The sequence below is a fragment of the Triturus cristatus genome, chromosome 5_2 (genome assembly GCF_964204655.1).
Source record: "Triturus cristatus chromosome 5_2, aTriCri1.1, whole genome shotgun sequence".
In the NCBI taxonomy this organism is placed as follows: Eukaryota; Metazoa; Chordata; class Amphibia; order Caudata; family Salamandridae; genus Triturus; species Triturus cristatus.
Genome location: NC_140588.1, coordinates 562925329 through 562943578, shown reverse-complemented (window position 1 = coordinate 562943578; position 18250 = coordinate 562925329). Strand labels below are relative to the sequence as shown.

The window sequence follows — 18250 nt, the reverse complement described above, 5'->3', positions numbered from 1 at the left end:
AAAAGGAAAAGTCTGTTGGAATCTTAAAAGTTATCCTGACTGACATTGGAGAAGAGTCGGATGCACAGGATGTCGTTGATGATCTGATACAATTTGATATTGCTGAAGAAGGAGTGAAGAGTGATGAATATCCAAACTGAGTGAACTGAAGAAATCACTTGGTGAAAAGTGAAAAGGAGAAAGTCTGAAATTTAGCTGTCTGAAGTAATCAAGAAATAAAAAATTGCAGTAGTGGAGTAGTAGAGGCTAAGTCAAAAGACACGGTCAAAGTAGTAAAATGGCTAACATAGAGAATAATCAAAGTAGATGTGCCTTCTTGAAAATATGGTGTAGAATGTGCTGTTGCTGTACTGGATTAATAATGCTACTATGGGGTGTTTTAGCTTTATTAGTTACATTTAGAGTTACAATAGGTACATTTGAGATACATACTGAGAATGAGACTAATGTAGAGAAGAATTCACAAAAAGTAGTTCCAACTAGAATTAGTAATACTTACATGCATAAAGATAGGTCAATTAATGATTTTTCTAGTAATGTTTTTTCAAAATTGCTATATGAATATGTGAAGACAATGGAAGTAAGGGATTGCTATGTATGTATGCAGTTACCTGCATCCGTTTCAGAGGGTGTTACTTATCACCATTTACCAGCTACGTATGGAATTTCATGTAGTGTGTAAAGTAGTGTTTTCTATTTGTTAGGGAAAATAGATTATGAGATGTCTAACAAAGATAACATTTTTGGGCAATTGTCTATGAACAAAAGGCTGAATCCAGCTAAAGAAGCTAACATTTTGGGTGAGATTTTTATTGAGAAAGAAGAATTAACATTAGATTACATTTTTAAGAATAATTTGACTTGCAGTTTGAAAGAAGAGGAGAAGGCTTTCCTAAACATGGTAGAGGAAAGGAGAATGAGCATGCATGAAAAGGCAGGAAAATACAAAGTGAGTGAGACAATTTGGGACATTGAGATGGGGAAAGAATTGAGGAATGGGGCTAGTCCAACGTTAGCTCTAGATGCACCACAGAAGGGTAAGCTATGCATTACAAGGAAGAAATCCCAATATGATACATATTAGGTGGGACTAGTGAGTGTCATGATACATACTTCATTGCGACAGGATGGGGTTTTAAAGGAGGAGAGGATCCAGTTTTCCCAGGAGTGTATTATGTTTGTGGGAACAAGGCTTATTACAGGTTGCCTGACCATTGGTATGGCACGTGTTATGTGGGCCTGGTCTTTCCAAAGATTTTTCATATAGATAGAATAGAAGATGTAGACCATATTAATTTACTAACACGATTTAAGAGAGAAACTTGGTCCGAAATAGTGGGTGATATTTTTGGAGCTTTAATTCCAGCAGTGGGAATTTCTTTAAATGCATATGGAATTCGGAAATTATCAACAGTGGTGGATCGCTTATCGACAAGTACCGCTGGAGGGTTTCTTTTGGTAAATACGGAAATGATTGCCGTACGTGCCATGTCTATGCAAAATCGACTTGCCCTTGATATTTTATTGGCCAAGGAGGGTGGGGTTTGTGGAATGCTGAAAGTTCAATATTGTTGCACTTACATTCCTGACGAAAGTAAAGACCTGAAGGTCTATATCAAAAATATTACTGATTTGCATGAAGAATTAGTACCACTGGAAGCTGAAAGTATCTGGACCAAAATAGCTAATAAAATAGTTGCTGTTAAGAGTTTTATTGCAAAAATAGGTAGTACTATTATAGGTAAGATATTGTTTCCTTTGACTTGTGTAATTGTTGCTCTATTGATACTAAAATTGGGGTGTTTGTGTTGTAAAAACAGGGGAGGGAAAAAGAAGTTAATCAAAAGAAATATTGAAAAGAGAAATAAGAGTTCAAAAAGAGATCCACAAGAAATAGAATTAGAAGAATTGAGGGAGAGTGTTTACTTGGAGACGAAGAGGGATGATGAAAGGGAGTCTGGTGTGTAGTGTTGTGAAAAAGAAAAAGACATTTCCAATTTCTCCTAAAATGGGACTAAATTTGACAAAACATTTTTTTGGGGTTGTTTATTTGGTGATAATATCACCAAAGGGGGGATTGCTGGAGCAGAGTTTTCTGTTGAAAATCTATTGGGTTTTTAAGCTCTGGTTTGTCTATATGTCGAAAATTAAAAATATTAATTTGTAACGTTAATCATTTGTTTTGTGTGAAAATTCTGATTAACCAATACGAACTAACAAGAGAAAACTACACGTGGGGATGCATTCGTGTTGCTTATTAATAATGTGCAGGTTTTATTAAATGAATGTTGCTAAGTGTTGTTTGTTTTAAAGCATAAAACGCTTTTGAAATAACGTGTACTAATGCTTAAATGTGTTGCAAAGGCTAGATAATTACATACACATAAGGGTATTAGTGGGGTTAACACTGTTTAATCACTATGCTAACGTTGTTTTTGTCTCTTTTAATTAAGATGGTCTGTTTTCGCCTATCGTAAAATGGCTGTCATTTAAAGCCTACATTCGAGTGATGAAATTTTGATGAGAAGGCCTTGCTGAACATGGTCGAGAGTCACCTGACCACAGTCTTCGCCTGGTTTAAAGTTTTCCGTGAGGACAGCAGTTCTGGGCGTTAGTCCAAAGTTCTTTGGACAAGGATAAAGAACAATGAACATTGTCAAGCTTGTGGTGACTCTGCTAGAGATATCAAGAAAGAGCGGCTTTCGAAAGAAACATTTGTAAATTTGAGTTCCTTCTTCCGTTTTTATTTTTGTGATTTTTTCTGAGCGAGATTTTCCAAATGTAGCAATGCTACATCCTTTCCTGCTCGCTCTGCTCAGCGGCTCAACGGAAATCAACAACATTTTATGTTGCTTTATTTTGTAATTTTTGTTATAAATATACTAGACTAGAGAGGGTCTGTGGTCGTTGCATTTGGATTTCTGAGGCCACTTCTTTCCGAACTTGCGTTGGTGAGGATCGATGCTGTGAGGACGGCGACTTGGGAGACTTCTACTAAGAGACCTGTCCTGACTTACTTATGACATTTAGCTAGAATAGGTAACTATGAGAATAATGATTTTACTTTGATTGCATTTCTAATTGAACTAATTTTAGATAAAGAATCATAATTTTAAAATACAGTTTTGGTGATTATTTCTTGTCAATTATTGAGTACTCTATTGTGATTATTGTTGTTTAAATCATGACTCAAGACAGTGTCAATTAGGTCTTATCGACCTAGTTGTAGATGCAGCGTGTTTAGGAGTTTCCTCTCTCATGATTGGTACTTATAGAGTAATCTGAGTGTAAGTTAGTGAAATGGGCCCAAGAGTATGGTGAGTGTATGTGCGTGTATCTGTGAAATTACTCTTTCTGTGGAAGTAGGGAGAATTTATACACCCCGATCTGCACCAACTGCGCATCTGTGTTACTGGCCTGTCCCATCAGCACCAGCCCTTGAACGTGCCCTTGGCTTCCAAGGAACCTCATGTCCTGCCTTTGTCAGGGTAGGCTGCAGCAGGCATGTTGGGTCAACAAGCAGCAGTGGGTGGTCAGGCCGCAGCCTCGGACAAGGGCTGCCTGTGCTCCTGAAGTCTGTTCAAAGGTGTTCGAGGGAGGCTCTGAAGTCTGCTGCCCTTCAGAGAGACTGGGGGACCGGTGCAGATTCCTTCTCACCATTGTGGCCTGAGAGAGGTCTCTGTATGCGGCTGGTCCAAACAGAGGCGCATTCACACGGGTGCACATCTGTGGGGGTCTCGCGCCTGATGGAACAGAATGCTATCTAACAGTGATTGGTTCATGTTTGAAGTACATAGTTGTGCGCTCGTCTAATAGGAAGGAAGTGCTAGTATAATGTTCATTTCCTGTGTCACAAGAAGAACGATTTAACGCTGTTTGTATACAACATACGTCCGCATTAGCCAAGGCAATTTCATGCATATGGATATAGTGCATTAAGTGCCGGCATTTAAATATAGTGAAACTAATTTCATAGTGATTAGTTGACGGAGTGCGTCGACCGCATATCGTCTGCATGGGAGACAATTCGCATTGAAATGCCGGGCAGTGGCACCACCGCGCTTTCTTCAGTCAGAGTGGCCAATGCGTCGAGGCCACAGGAAAAACAAGATTTACAGACATGCTAACACTCGAGCAGCTGAGCGTGAGGAGAGCCTTCCCACACCACTGTATAAACAGACCAGTGCAGCCACGCTGATTAAAACCCAATGGCCCCTGCGCGCCGCTGCTGGCTCCCGAGAGCAAAACGCTCTGGGAGTGAACATTTCACAAATAGCTGGGACCTCCACACGCCTTTGGCCAATTGCGTGCTAAAGCCAGACACAAAGGCCAATGGCGTGTGAGCACCACATGCACGACCTTCTACTGAAGCTGAAGTGATTCCAAGAGGTCGATTACCTATGCAGCGCATGCGTGCTGTCATAGGCTCGACCTAAACAGGAGAAGGTAATAAAAATAAATAGAGTTGGGGAAAAAAAAACCAGACAACTATATACAAACGTTTTGTGTTTTGACACGTACGCTGCAGCCAGCTGATACCAAGATGAGTCTCGATCCATCCTTGGAAATGAAAATCAAAGATGAGAGCAGAGAAAGGGGGCTAATACTGCAAACGAAAAAAGCGAGTGGGAGAATGGAGCTATTGACCTAGATGTGTTCTGTCGAAATGGGTACAAACGTCTTAATTCAGACTTGACAGTCTCCATTAGCATTTCTTCTTTTCCCTATGGGGGTACTTTCCCAGGATTGATGCTTGTGCTTCCCCTAGAATGATTAGTTCCCTGCACCATTCTCCAGTCGCTCTTCTTTATTCTCCTACTGAACTCCTGGATGAAGCCTGCCTGAAGGAGCTTACATTAGAGATGCACCTTATTTTGAACCATCTTTAATTTCGTACAGAACCCAGCACCGACCTCTTGCTTAACAGATCTTGACTTGGTTGATCTTAAGTCCAGCGCCAGGACACCTCTAGGTGACCATTCAATTAACACGCTTTCTAAACAATTAAGCTTGACATAAGCCACAACACTGGGGAACGCCTTTCTGCAGAGACCCGCTGGCAGTTCATTGTTTGTGTTACTCCTAGACATACCCAGCATCAACAACATGTCAGAAGAATCTTACTTGGATTGGGTGGGAAGAGCGTACAGCTTTTACAGTGTATAATCTCCTTCACCACTGGCATGTCAGGAGGAATCGGTGGGGGTACAATCCCAAGGCCCGGCATCATGGGATTGATGGGAGGGATTCCAGTCATCATTCCGAGAGCAGGATCAAAATCTAAAAGACAAAAAGACCCAATGGGAACTCTAACAGGAACACAAAGATGGTAAAATACCTTATGCTTTCTATTAGATGAAGATGAGACAAAAGGACAGGGACTTCTAGAATATTACTGCAACATTAATTTAAAACAAGTCTAAAATCGTGAAGGATGATTAAAGGTGAAAGGATAAATTTGGATTCTTCATTTATTCCAGTTTGACATGCCAAAGGACATCGTTTAAAATCTTTGGGAGTGTGAGGAGGAAACAAAACGTCCCGAATCATTAAACAGACATTCACAATTAATATAAAAAAAAACAAAAGATTGCAGGATACGCAATAATGGTATATACATATTGGTGACAGTGGTGACCTTCCCCTTGTTCTTACCCCTTTCCCCCAGCCCCCTTTTCTTTTATATCTCACCTTCTTTTCTTTCACTGTCATACAAACAGAATGTTGATTCAACGCATGCTGGATTTGTAATATCATGTGGATGATAATTCGGGAAAAATGTCACACATACATTGTACTGTAAAGATACCATTCGAATGGAGATGTATGGTATGCAGATTGGCTGTCGTGTATGGTTTAAAAGTTAAAATCTCATAACAATAAAAACAAATTTAAACAAAAAAAAAGATTGCAGGATACGCAAAAAGTGAGTCTCAACAGGATGAGCCTGGCCGTCCGGCAAGACGGAATGTGTATGCAATTTGAGTCATGGACCCATTACATGAAAAGTAGGATTGACAAGTCATCCCTCAGGCAGACTGCAGGTCTAGAAAAATCATGAAAATATTACTAGACCTGAATGTCTAGCGACTTAAATAATCTACTTGACCTAACTGTAATGCTCTTGACCCATAAACCGGTTTCAAATGATGTGATCCTGGGCAAATATTGTATTATTATTTTAATTCACTGAGCTGCAATTTTCTTTATTATCACGTACGAGAGCACCTCCAAATATGCTAGTTCAGCATGTCTGCTGTACAAAAAACCTCTTGTTTGATTTAATAAACGAAACCTTTGCTCCATATATAATACAAATCTAGCAACATATAGGTTACACACGACCCCGACTTACCTCTTACTTAATTAATGGCATTGTCATCAGGGTGGTGGCAGGCATATTTATCAAATCATGTTTAATACCTATCACTTTTAATAAATACATAAATAAAACATGAAGTAGTAGCACACTGTCACTTGCAATCAGCAGATTTTACATTGTCATGGCCACACAATGTCCCACAGAAATGCGGTCTTATCAATAAAACTATATAGTGTACAAACAATAATGTTTGAAAATCAAGTTTCTGTAAATATTTGTTATTTGCAGATCACCAAGTAAAATATTCTTATTTGTTTTGCTCCTATTTAAAACTTTGTTTGCATCAAACTTCTCAATTACAAAAAAATTTACTTTCATAATTCCTGATATATTTTGAAATATTTGTACTATTCATTTACAAGCTATTTAAATGCTATGTGTTAGAAAAATAATATTGACATCTTATTGTTTCACAAAGATTGTCAGACAGCTCACTTGACAAAAACCTCTAACTGTAATAAAAGACAGAAAAATAAACTGAATTTTCCAAGCAGCAATTAGTAAAAAGACAAACTGACATTTGGAATCTTTCTTTGAACAGACAGCAAATGTGTCAAGATAAAAACAAGATTTAAAGGGGTTTTTATTGTTCATTCACTTTCTGAACGAACAGAACACCTGCTCCTTTTCAGATTATATTCACTCATCAGAACTGTCCATTAGGTGCTAAAAATATCTCTACCTAATAATATCTGACTTGCCATTGTAAGTGGGCGAATAGTGCTCTGACAGTCAGCGAATGAATTAAAGTGTGTGCTTACCAAAAATATGGCCCTCTATGTTTCAATACAAGACCAAGTACTGGATAATAATTAACATTTTCAATTCTCACCTGAATATTATTTTTTCTCTAGTCTAAGAGGTGCTTCAAGGAGTTTCATATAATCGGAGTACAACTCAAAAACCCCTGATTCTGTTTTGATCTTAAAAGGCACACTTTGATCAAAACAATTAAGGGGGGGGACATGCCGGGATGGTTGTGACTCGATAATTAGGGTCCCGCCCCACCAAAGCCTCAGGAGTCAAGCATCTGCTCTTAAACTTCACCCTGGTAGTCACTAGTACAGTCCTGACATTGAATACATACTCCATAGTCCCCCCTCCACCCATCATCCAGTCTCATGCCTAGAATTTGGAATTAAGTGATTTTAACTCCATCACTGATCTGCAACTTCATTTGAAAGAAACAGTGCTTCATTTAGAAAACAGTAAATAATCTCTTAAGGAAATTTACTAATTCACAGACATCAACTAACACACCACAGAAAAGATTTAAACGGCTCAACACCCTTTGTCCTACTTAACAAAGGGGGGAATGGGGAATCTAATATTTGTATTATGTTCTCTGTTCCATTTGCGAGGCTTTGGTTTTGTTCTTGGATACTCAAATTCCCCCCTTCTGTCTGATCCATGGATTCTGCAAATCACCAGAAGGAGTTCTACTGAGACTCTACTAACATACTGGCAATAGGGGCACAATCATAAACAAGAAAGCACAATTATCTCTCAGCAAGTGCTAAATTAGAAAGGTATGATAACTGTTGGGCATCCAGTGGCATGTTCCAGATCAAGATGCCAATAGGGTTGTTTCTGGATTCCACTGTAATTTAAATCTCCAATTATTTAACATAAAATGCAGTATTCTTCTAAAGAGGGTAATGACAACTATAACCTGATTAAACAAATTTAGAATCCGCAGCAGGGCTTATAAGATACTTCCCTGGGTTCCATTTAAATTACTATTCATGATTTAACAAATAATTCCATTACCCAAAGGGGCTTTAATTTTAACTCCATCACTGATCTGCAACATAATTTGAAAGAAACAGTGCTTCATTTAGAAAACAGTAAATAATCTCTTAAGGAAATTTACTATTTCACAGACATCAACTAACACACCATAGAAAAGATATATACGGCTCAACACCCTTTGTCCTACTTAATAATGACACAGTACAGTAACAGTTTAGCTAAAAGCGGCCAAATGTCACAATGATCAACAATATTAATTCCTACCAATGATCGGGTCGATTCTTTGGCCCACACCACATCGGGCCTCACGACAGATGTGGCGACCCTCCAAAAGGAGGTGCGCCGGCTTGGCCAGGCGAGTGCGCTGATGGATCGCCGCTTGGAGGATTCCGAGGGTCGGGCCCGGAGGAACAATGTCCGCATTATCGGGGTGCCTGAGGGACGTGAGGAGGCGGCGGCGGACCTATTCGTGGAGGACTTGATTCTCACCCATCTCCAGCCCCGGGGGCTGAGTAAATTCTTCGCGGTGGAACGGGCCCACAGGGTTCCCGGGGGAAGGCCTAAGACCGGAGCCCCTCCGAGGCCTCTCATTGCCCGGATTTTCAACTTTCGGGACAGAGATGCTATTCTGCAATCCTCCAGACTACAGGGACCGGTCAGACTCGACAATATGGACATACATTTTTATCCTGATTTCACCCCAGCGGTCCAAAAGCAGAGACTGAGCTTTCTCGGAGTCAAACGTCGTCTACGGGACCTAAACCTCAAGTATGCGATGCTTTTCCCAGCTAAGTTGCGGGTGGAGGTGGATGGCCGCACGCACTTTTTTGATCGTCCCGAAGCGGCCGGGGACTGGCTGGATACTTGGTCTGGGGATCGGGCTCGGGGGGGTGGGGGGGAGCGGTTGGGGGAGAGGGCTCGCCGGATCAGGACTGAGGGACTAATATTAGGCCTCGCTCTGGACAAAATTGATGTCACTTTTGACTGTTCGTCTGTTCGAGTAAGTTCCCCTCCTGTGGAGGTCGTGTGGGGTCTCTTGGGGGTTCTCCCTCCTCCTCTGGGGGCTTAGTTAGTTTAACCATCTATGGGGCGACAGGCACACTGCACTTTGGGGGGGCTGTTCGGGCTCATGCAGGGGTGCAGGGAGGGGGGAGTTCTGTTGGGGTGGGTGGGTTGGGGTGGGGTGTTGTTCGTTTTTACCACAAGGCAAACCCTTTTTTGTATTGGTCTTAAGGTGCTCTCGGGGGGACGAATGATGGCTTCTGTGTGTGATGGGGGGTAGGGACTTGACTTTGTTGTCTTGGAACGTTAATGGACTGGGGGATAGGATCAAACGAGGTGTGGTCCTGCAGTATTTGAAACGAATCTCACCCGATGTAGTCTTTCTGCAGGAGACACACCTTATTGGTAATTCTTTTTGTGCCATGAATCGGCGTGGCTACCGTTTGGTGGCCCACTCGGGCTTCACGTCGGGCTCACGGGGTGTGGGCATCATGGTGAAGAACTCGCTCCCGTTGGAAATTGATGAGGTGCTCCATGATGATAGGGGACGCTACACTGTCTTGGTGGGGAGAATGGAGGGCAAAGTAGTTGTCTTTGTATCAGTATACGTCCCACCGGGGCTACAGTCGACCACTTTTGCAGACCTGGGGCGCCTCCTCCTTGGCCTTCCGGGGGGGCTTCTGGTGGTTGGGGGGGACTTCAATGCGGTGGTTTCTGGGACTGTGGATCGTCACCCCCCTAGGGACCTCCCCCGGGCACAGGCGTGGCTGTCCGGCCTCTTGGATACACTGGGATTGGTGGACTGCTGGCGCTTAAAACATCCCACGCAGCTGCAGTACACTTTCCACTCGGGGGCCCATGGTAGCCTCTCACGGCTTGATTATGTCCTTGTCCCGGCGGCCTATGTTGGGAGGGTTGGAGAGGTGCGCCATTTGGCGCGGGGTATCTCAGATCACTCCCCGCTCCTGTTACACTTTGATGTCTGCCCGAGGGGTGAGGGCAGGGTAGTTCCAATCAATGCCTGGTACCTGCGCGACCCCACCATTCGCGCTGACTTGATTAAATCCCTACAGCGATACTTTGATGAGAATGTGGGGTCCGTCCCTTCGGCTATCTCCCTGTGGGAAGCCTTCAAGACAGTTCTCAGAGGGGAGGCCCTATCCCTTATTTCCCATGCCCGGAGGCGCGAGCGGGAGGAGGTGACCCGGGTGGAGGCCGAAATTGCCGAATTGGAGGGTGATCTAGAGGGTGGGGTGACAGATGCTGCGCTACATGTCCTACAGCTTAAGCAGGCGGCCTATAGGGCCCTCGTCACGGAGGCGGCCAGGGGCCTCAGTAGGGAGCAACAGGGGCGACTGTATGATGTGGGTGATAAGGCTGGTAAACTGCTCGCGTGGTTGGATAAAAAGGAGAGAGCGAATCGTGTGGTCCCGCTGATTGAGAGGATGGATGGTGTGAGTGTAACCGAGCCAGAAGAAATTGTCTCCTGTTTCGCGGATTATTTCCGTGAAGTGTATTCCCCGGTTTCTCCCTGCTCGGAGGAGGATTCCCATGCCCTGCTTAGGGATATCGCGCTGCCTTCCCTTTCGGAGGAGGACAGGGTGTCGTTGGATGCCGCTCCCACCTCCGACGAAATTGCCCTCGCCATACGCTCGGTCGCCTCTGGCAAGGCCATGGGCCCGAATGGCATCCCTATCGAGTTGTATAAGTTGCGACCAGATGCATTGGCACCCCACCTTCGCGCGATGTTCCTGGCGGCCCACTCGCTGGGCTCCCTCCCGCTGGACCAGCGTCTGGCTACAATCGTGGTGATCCACAAGGAAGGGAGACCTCGGGACCGGGTTACATCCTATCGGCCTATCTCGCTCTTAAATGCGGAGCCCAAAATTCTTGCCAAGGTGCTGGCCAATCGGCTGGTCGGCGTGGTGGGCGATCTGGTCCATCAAGACCAGTCCGGCTTTATTCCCCATCGCAACACGGCCCTTAATCTGCGGCGCTTGCACGGGGTGCTCGCACGGGTTCCATTCGTGCGGGAGCCGGCCATACTGGCGTCCTTAGACGCCACCATGGCGTTTGACACGCTTGAGTGGCCATACATTTGGGCGATGCTGGCGAAGTTTGGATTTGGCCCGGGTTTCATCAGTTGGGTCAAATTGTTGTATTCGGGCCCATTGGCGCAGGTGGTGGTAAATGGAAGAGTATCGGCCCCATTCGAGCTGGGCCGGGGCACGCGGCAGGGCTGCCCCTTGTCGCCGCTCCTGTTTGCGCTGGCCTTGGAGCCCCTGGCGGAGTGGCTGCGGTGGCATCCTTCCATCCGTGGTCTCCGTTGGACCCCCGAGTACGAGGACCGCGTGTCCCTATACGCTGACGACATCCTTTTGTACCTAGCCTCCCCACGTAAATCACTAATAGTCCTGGTTGATGTTTTACGTTCATCCGGCCGCAACTCAGGCCTTGTCATCAACTGGGCTAAATCATGTGTGTATGTGCTCTCCGGGGAGGCTCCCGTCCTCCCGCGGGGCTGTCCGATCCAGATTGCCTCTCAGGGGTTTAGGTACCTGGGTGTCTACATTACTCTGGACCTGGAGGCCCGCTACGAGCGGAACTTGCTTCCCCCCCTCCAGCGCTTGAAGGAGGACGTCGCGCGCTGGCGGCGCCTGCCGCTTTCGACGCTCGGCCGGGCGGCGCTGTTTAAGATGATGTCGTTGCCACGCTTCCTGTACGCTCTCCAGAACACTATGGACTTAGTCCCGGCGCGCTACTTCCGTGAGGTGGAGAGTCTACAGCGCCGCCTGTTCTGGGACGGGAGGCCGCGTATTGCCCTGGCGAAGTTGACGCTCCCATGGTACGACGAGGGGATTGCCCTCCCGGATATTAAACGGTATTACTGGGCCTCCCAGTTAGCTGCAATCAACCATGGCCTCTACGGGCCCGCCTTGAACCCGGCATTTGAAATGGACAAGATGCTACTGCCCGGTGGCGACTACAATCGAGCGCTCTACTCTGGCGCGCCCGACGCTTGCCTGACGGGACCTACGCGTGTCATGGTGCGAGTATGGCACGCGGCTAATGCAGCTATGGGGTGGAAGGACCGTTTGACCCGGGCGTCACCGCTGTACGCGTCTGAGAGGTTGGGCTCCCTGTGGACCTCGAAAGGCTTCGAGAAGTGGGACACGATAGGCATCAGTAAAGTTGGGGATCTCTGGACGAGGGGGGGATTTAAAACATTCGAGATGCTGCAGACGGAGTTTCAGCTGCAGGACAGTGAATACTTTCGGTACTTGCAGGTCCGTCATGCACTGGGCTCCGTCTTCCCAGACGTTGCCTCCATCCCGGAGTCTTCCCCCCTGGAGGACAGAGTGCTAGATGGCCATGTCCCAGACAGCACGATCTCACTTATTTATAAAAAACTGATCAATGACCGCTCGGGCTTGCTAACTGGCCTCCGAGAGGCTTGGGTTGCCGATGGGCTGGAGTTGGACGACGAGGACTGGATCTCCGCGGTGGCCTCTCCGAAGGAGGTGGCCATACCGGCTCGCCTTCGCTTCGTCCAGCTTAAGATACTCCACCGGGTCTACATGACGGGGCCAAGGCTTCTGCGTATGGGCTATGTTGAGGATGGATTGTGTAAGCGTGGGTGTGGTGCTTTGGCGACCTTTCTGCATATTTTGTGGGAATGTCCGAAGGTGGAGCGATTTTGGCGTGGTGTGCACGAGGTCCTGCGAGTGGTTACGCGTGTCGCGCTGCTGCCTGAAGCGAGGAGGTGCCTGTTGAATGTGTGGGAACCAACTGACTACTCGGCTCCGCAGATGTGGTGGGTGACTCTGGGATATATGGTAGCTAAGCGTGATATTGCTCAACTGTGGGGATCCCAGAAGCCCCCGGCGGTGTCGGCCTGGAAAGAACACATGGACTGGTGCATGTTTCGAGAAAAGGTGGTGTATGTGGCGAGGGGTAAGCCTGGGACATGGGTGAAAGTATGGGGCCCCTGGAACGCCTATCGCGGGGGTATCTGCGCGCCACCACTGCTGCCTGCTGCCTCACCAGCCCCGTCCCCTTAGCTGACTCCTTCCCCCAGCCCCGGGCACAGGGTTCCCCCAGTCCTTGCTCTGTTCCCCTTCCCCTCTTTAGACTCCTGTGGATACTTGGGGTCCCCCATTCGGGGAGCACGTGCTGCTACTGTCGATTGCGGGTTGCCTTGTGGGTGTGGTTTTTTCTTGTTGTTTGTATAAAATGAAACCGTATTGTGGGGTCTGACTGATATGGCCCACGGCATTGATACCTCCTGATTGTGCTCCTCTGCAACACCAAGTGTTTTATGAACGTATGTCATATGCTCCTGTCATTCCTAGCGGCCGGCCGGAAGGTTGTAGGCCCATACCTGTATATTCTTGAGATTTGTAATAAACGGTTTCAAAAAAAAAAAAAAAAAAAAAAAACCAATATTGATTCCAAACTGAATTAATTAATTATGCAGAAGATTCAAACAAATCAATGCAACTTTTATCATAAAACATCAACAATAAACTGTCATCACTAAGACTTCAATAAAGAGCAGATTTTGTAAAAGTTATCCAAATTCACTTTGACTAATAAAGGCACATATTAAGAGACATCGCAGAGAGAGAGAGTAAGGAGGCCTGATAAAGTTTTCAATGTGGGATTTGCTCCCTGTGCAATTGTTGTTTTGCACCCAGCAATGTATCATGCCATCTAACTGTAGCGTGAAAAATATATTAAATGCTAAATTTTTAATAATGGCATACCTACTATACTGCTTATGAGACGTACTATGGTTTTCACAAGCATGTAATCACATGCAAGGAATCAGAAATTCTGTTGCCTTCTAATACAAAGTAGCAATCACCCAAGAAATCTCAAAGATAACCTTCACTTTGGACGACATTTTCTTACTATATGGGAACTGTACATAAAAGATCACCTTGCTCCTAATGTAACAATGTTCAATTAAAACCCTCCGTGATGCCTTCAGACGGATCTGCCGTCGCAGCTCCTGCTTTCGAGTTTAACAGGGAAGGGAGGGAGGGAAGGGAGGGCAAAGGGAGGAAGGTCGGGGCGTAATGTAACTTTGGCTGTTTCCTCTATGTTTTTATTCTATTTTTTGTCTTATTGGCTACTCAAATTTTGTTGTGGTGTCGGATATGACTGCATAGTGTATTTGATCAATGACAAAACTCACTTGGTTACCAACAAGAGAAGTGTCTCCCTAACACTGCGCTCCATGATCCGATATATACGATCCAACCACCACAAACTAACCAGAGCCAACCCTTCCACGCTTGCATGTTCCGTTGGGCTCATCACACCTATAGCGACAGCAGACACTTAGATGACACAGAATAAAGTCTTAGCACAGAACCTTAATATTGTATCTCTGAACGTGAAAGGCCTTAATCACCCGGTGAAGCGTAGGAAAATCTTCGAATATTTAGCAAAAACTAAAGGGGCCATCATTTTCCTACAAGAAAAAAAACTTTCAGAAGAGGACGTAGGGTTCATAAAACACAACTGGATCTCTCATTTTATGCTCCCCGGCAGACTATAAGAAAAAAGGTGTGATTACCCTCATTGCCAAAAAATCCAACATTACTACTATCTCGAGCTCCCACGATGATGATGGAAGACTCTTAGTCACGCACCTGCAGAGAGGAGATGACCCCATTCATGTAGTCCACATATATGGCCCTAACACCGATGTATCCGAGTTCTGGGAGAAGATCTCCAATATTCTCGAGAGCCTTCCTCAGGAAGATCTCATTATAATTGAAGGAGACTTCAACTTACCGCTAGACCCTCACATAGACGCCAATCTAAATGCAAATATCAACCCTCCCGCTCACACGAGATCCTCAAAAAATATGCTCTAAGTTTAACCTAAGGGAATCATGGCGACTCCAACATCCAGACGCAAGAGACTACACATTTTACTCGGCCCCACATAACTCCTACTCTAGGATTGACTACATCCTACTCTCAGATTCATTCACACACCTCAGACGAAACAGACATAGCTCCCAAACTAGTCTCCGATCACTCCTGCATCAGCGCCAAACTTGCAGGTACCCATACCATTTTACCCCCAAAAAGATGGCGGTTCAACGATGACATACTCTCTGACCCAGCAAATAAAATAAAGATTGAACCCGCAATTAAGGAATACATTGCACTAAATGACCTCCCTTAAACGAACACACCCACTTTATGGGATGCACTTAAAGCAACCATTTGCGGTGTCATTATCGGTATTAAAGAGCAGTTCAATAAAAAACGAAACCAAGAACTTGAATCTCTAGAGAAAGAAATCAAGTCACTCGAAATAACTCACTCTGAGAATATAGATAAAGACACCCTCGATCTTTTGATTAAGAAGAAATACGAATACAATAGAATGGTGAATAAACACGCTGGTGTGTGGATTAATAAATTCAAGGCACTCAAGCTATGTGAAGGGAATAAGGCAGGCAAATTGCTGGCATCATACCTCAAACACAAACAGAAACAATTTACCATATCCTCGATTAAGGACTCCAAGAACATAGTCCAAACCAAACAAAACGAGATACTAAGGGCATTTCAAGCCTTCTACGAGGATCTTTATAAAAATAAACAAACAATGGATCCTGAGGGCTGCACTAAATACCTAGAGTCACTGAACCTACCAAAACTAACAGAAGCAGATAGCTTAGCGCTAGGGACCCCCATTTCTGATAAAGAACTCTCGATCTCCATTAAATCCCTCAAAAACAATAAAGCCCCAGGTCCAGACGGCTTCTCGGCCTCCTTTTACAAGGAGTTTGATAGATCGCTAAAACCTACCTTACTAAAACTATTCAACTCTATAACTAAAGAGGGCTGTGTCTCCAAATCAATGGGAGAAGCCAATATCATTTTCATTCCCAAAGAAAGGAAAGACCCCCTTTTAACAAAAAATTATAGACCAATCTCGCTTATCAACTTGGATTGCAAGCTATATGCAAAAATACTAGCCAATAGACTAAATGCGATCCTTCCAAAATTGATCAGTAACTCGCAGGTGGGGTTTCTTAAGTATCGCATGTCTAATGACAACACTAGATTACTGTGCCATATCCTGGAGAAAGCTAAGATAACGGCCGTCCCCTCTATTGCCATCACCCTGGACGCAGAAAAAGCATTCAACAGGGTATCATGGTCATTCTTAAAACAATGCATGTCATCTTTTAATCTTGGTGAGGCATATATCAACATGGTGCTCGCACTATACTCAGACCCTACTGCCCGAATTGCTATTAATGGAACCTTGTCTGAGTCATTCCATTTAGAACAGGGCACCAGACAGGGCTGCCCTCTTTCCCCTGCACTGTTTCTCTTGGCCTTAGAACCACTAACCACGGATATCAAACGCAATGACGACATAAGGGGAGTAAAATTCGGAGAAACCATAGTGCAGCTGGCCGCTTACGCGGATGATATCCTGGTGGTTACAGAGAACCCGAGCGACTCCATCAAGGCCCTCATGTCCACCATAGAAAGATACTCTAGTCACTCCGGATACAAACCGTGACAAGTCCGAAGTCAAGCCACTGAACATCCTTGGTTCCCGAGATATGCTAGGTGACTCTGGCCTCGCATGGCAGCCTGGTTACCTTAAGTAGCTAGGGATTGAATTTGGCAGCACAATACTAGAGACGCTCCAGCGTAACGAAGCTAGCACCCTAGAGAAAATGAAAAATATTCTTGAGGCATGGTCCCCAAGATTTATAACATGGCGGAGTAGGATCGAGGCCATCAAAATGATGATCTCTCCCCATGTAAACTATTTAATTACTATGCTCCCCCTTATTCTAACTGAGGACTTCCATCATAAACTCGACATCTTACTCTCCAATTTTTTATGGAAAGGGAAGAAAGCAAGAATTAGCATGAAAAAACTCAGACTAGATAAATCACTAGGTGGGGTCAACCTAGCCGACTTTAAACTTCACCAGACGGCTTTCTTAGCAAAACAAGGCTCATACTGGCTCGTGCCATCAGAAGATTACACCCTGTATGGCTAGGCATTGAGAAATCAATTCTTATGAATCTTACCCCAGCGGCCCTTCTGACCGCAAATCTTACTGTGGTCACTTGCTCAAAGCTCTTATTCAAGAACACAAAATCTGCCCTGTTGAAGATTGATAAACTATTAGACACTAGCATTAAACGCTCTGATCTTGAATCACTTTGGAACAATCATAACATACTTTATAAAGGGAACCCTCTTCACAATGGCGCCTGGGTTAACAATGGAATCTATTTCCCCCAGCAACTCTTCAACGGTGCCTATCCTCTTTCTTTCAAAGAAATACAATCTGGACCCAATTGAATTCTATAACTTCTTAAAAATAAAATCAGCACTAACTAAAGCGAAACTATCTCTCCTCTCCCCTTCCCTCCAGAGTTATTTATCAAAACTACATAAGTTAGGTCACCAGGTCTCCTGGATTTACAAGCTTATATGCCCTCAACAATCTACCCTCAATAAGAAGCTGATAGCCTTCTGGGAGTCGCACTCCTCCTCTCCGATCCTGGAGCTGGATTGGACCAAAACCTGGGTCTCAACCATGAGAAACAAAATCTGCCCGTTACTGTCCCAGACAAAGTTTTGGCTATTGCATAAAGCCTACTGGACACCAGCCCGACTCCACTCACACAAAATCAGGGAGGATCCCATCTGTTGGAATTGCAATGACACAGGTGACCTAGAACACTTACTACTCCAGTGCGATTGCGTGGTACCCTTCTGGGATAAGGTCTTCGAATTCATATCTAATCTCTTCTCATACTCCCCTAATAGAGATCTAACATCACTAGCTTTCGGTTTCCTTAGAGCAGAGTCGCTGAATGAAAAAGATAGGACGCCCCTAGACCTACTCCTAATAGCAGCGGTTAAGATTATACTCAACAATTGGAAAGACACACGCAAATTCTCCTTTAATTGCTGGTTAAACTGGGTCACCAACCTAAGAGGGGCTGATAACATAACTCTCCAGAACTCGCCGTGGAAATCTTCTACCAGGCATATGTGGGATACTCTTGATCTATACCTTAGCTGACACAAACCGCCATGAATCA

The 18250-nt window shown here is 44.8% G+C and overlaps 1 protein-coding gene across 6 annotated transcripts in view; it reads right to left on the bottom strand.

Annotated features, from left to right (window-relative positions):
• The window catches only part of ENOX2 (ecto-NOX disulfide-thiol exchanger 2), a 1377678-nt gene that overhangs the window by 756590 nt on the left and 602838 nt on the right, over window positions 1-18250 (bottom strand). For all 6 annotated transcript variants that reach the window (XM_085607631.1, XM_085607636.1, XM_085607633.1 and 3 more), the window contains exon 4: window positions 5125-5280. In XM_085607631.1, coding sequence (XP_085463757.1) covers window positions 5125-5280 — 156 coding nt within the window. The remainder of the gene's footprint in view (window positions 1-5124; window positions 5281-18250) is intronic.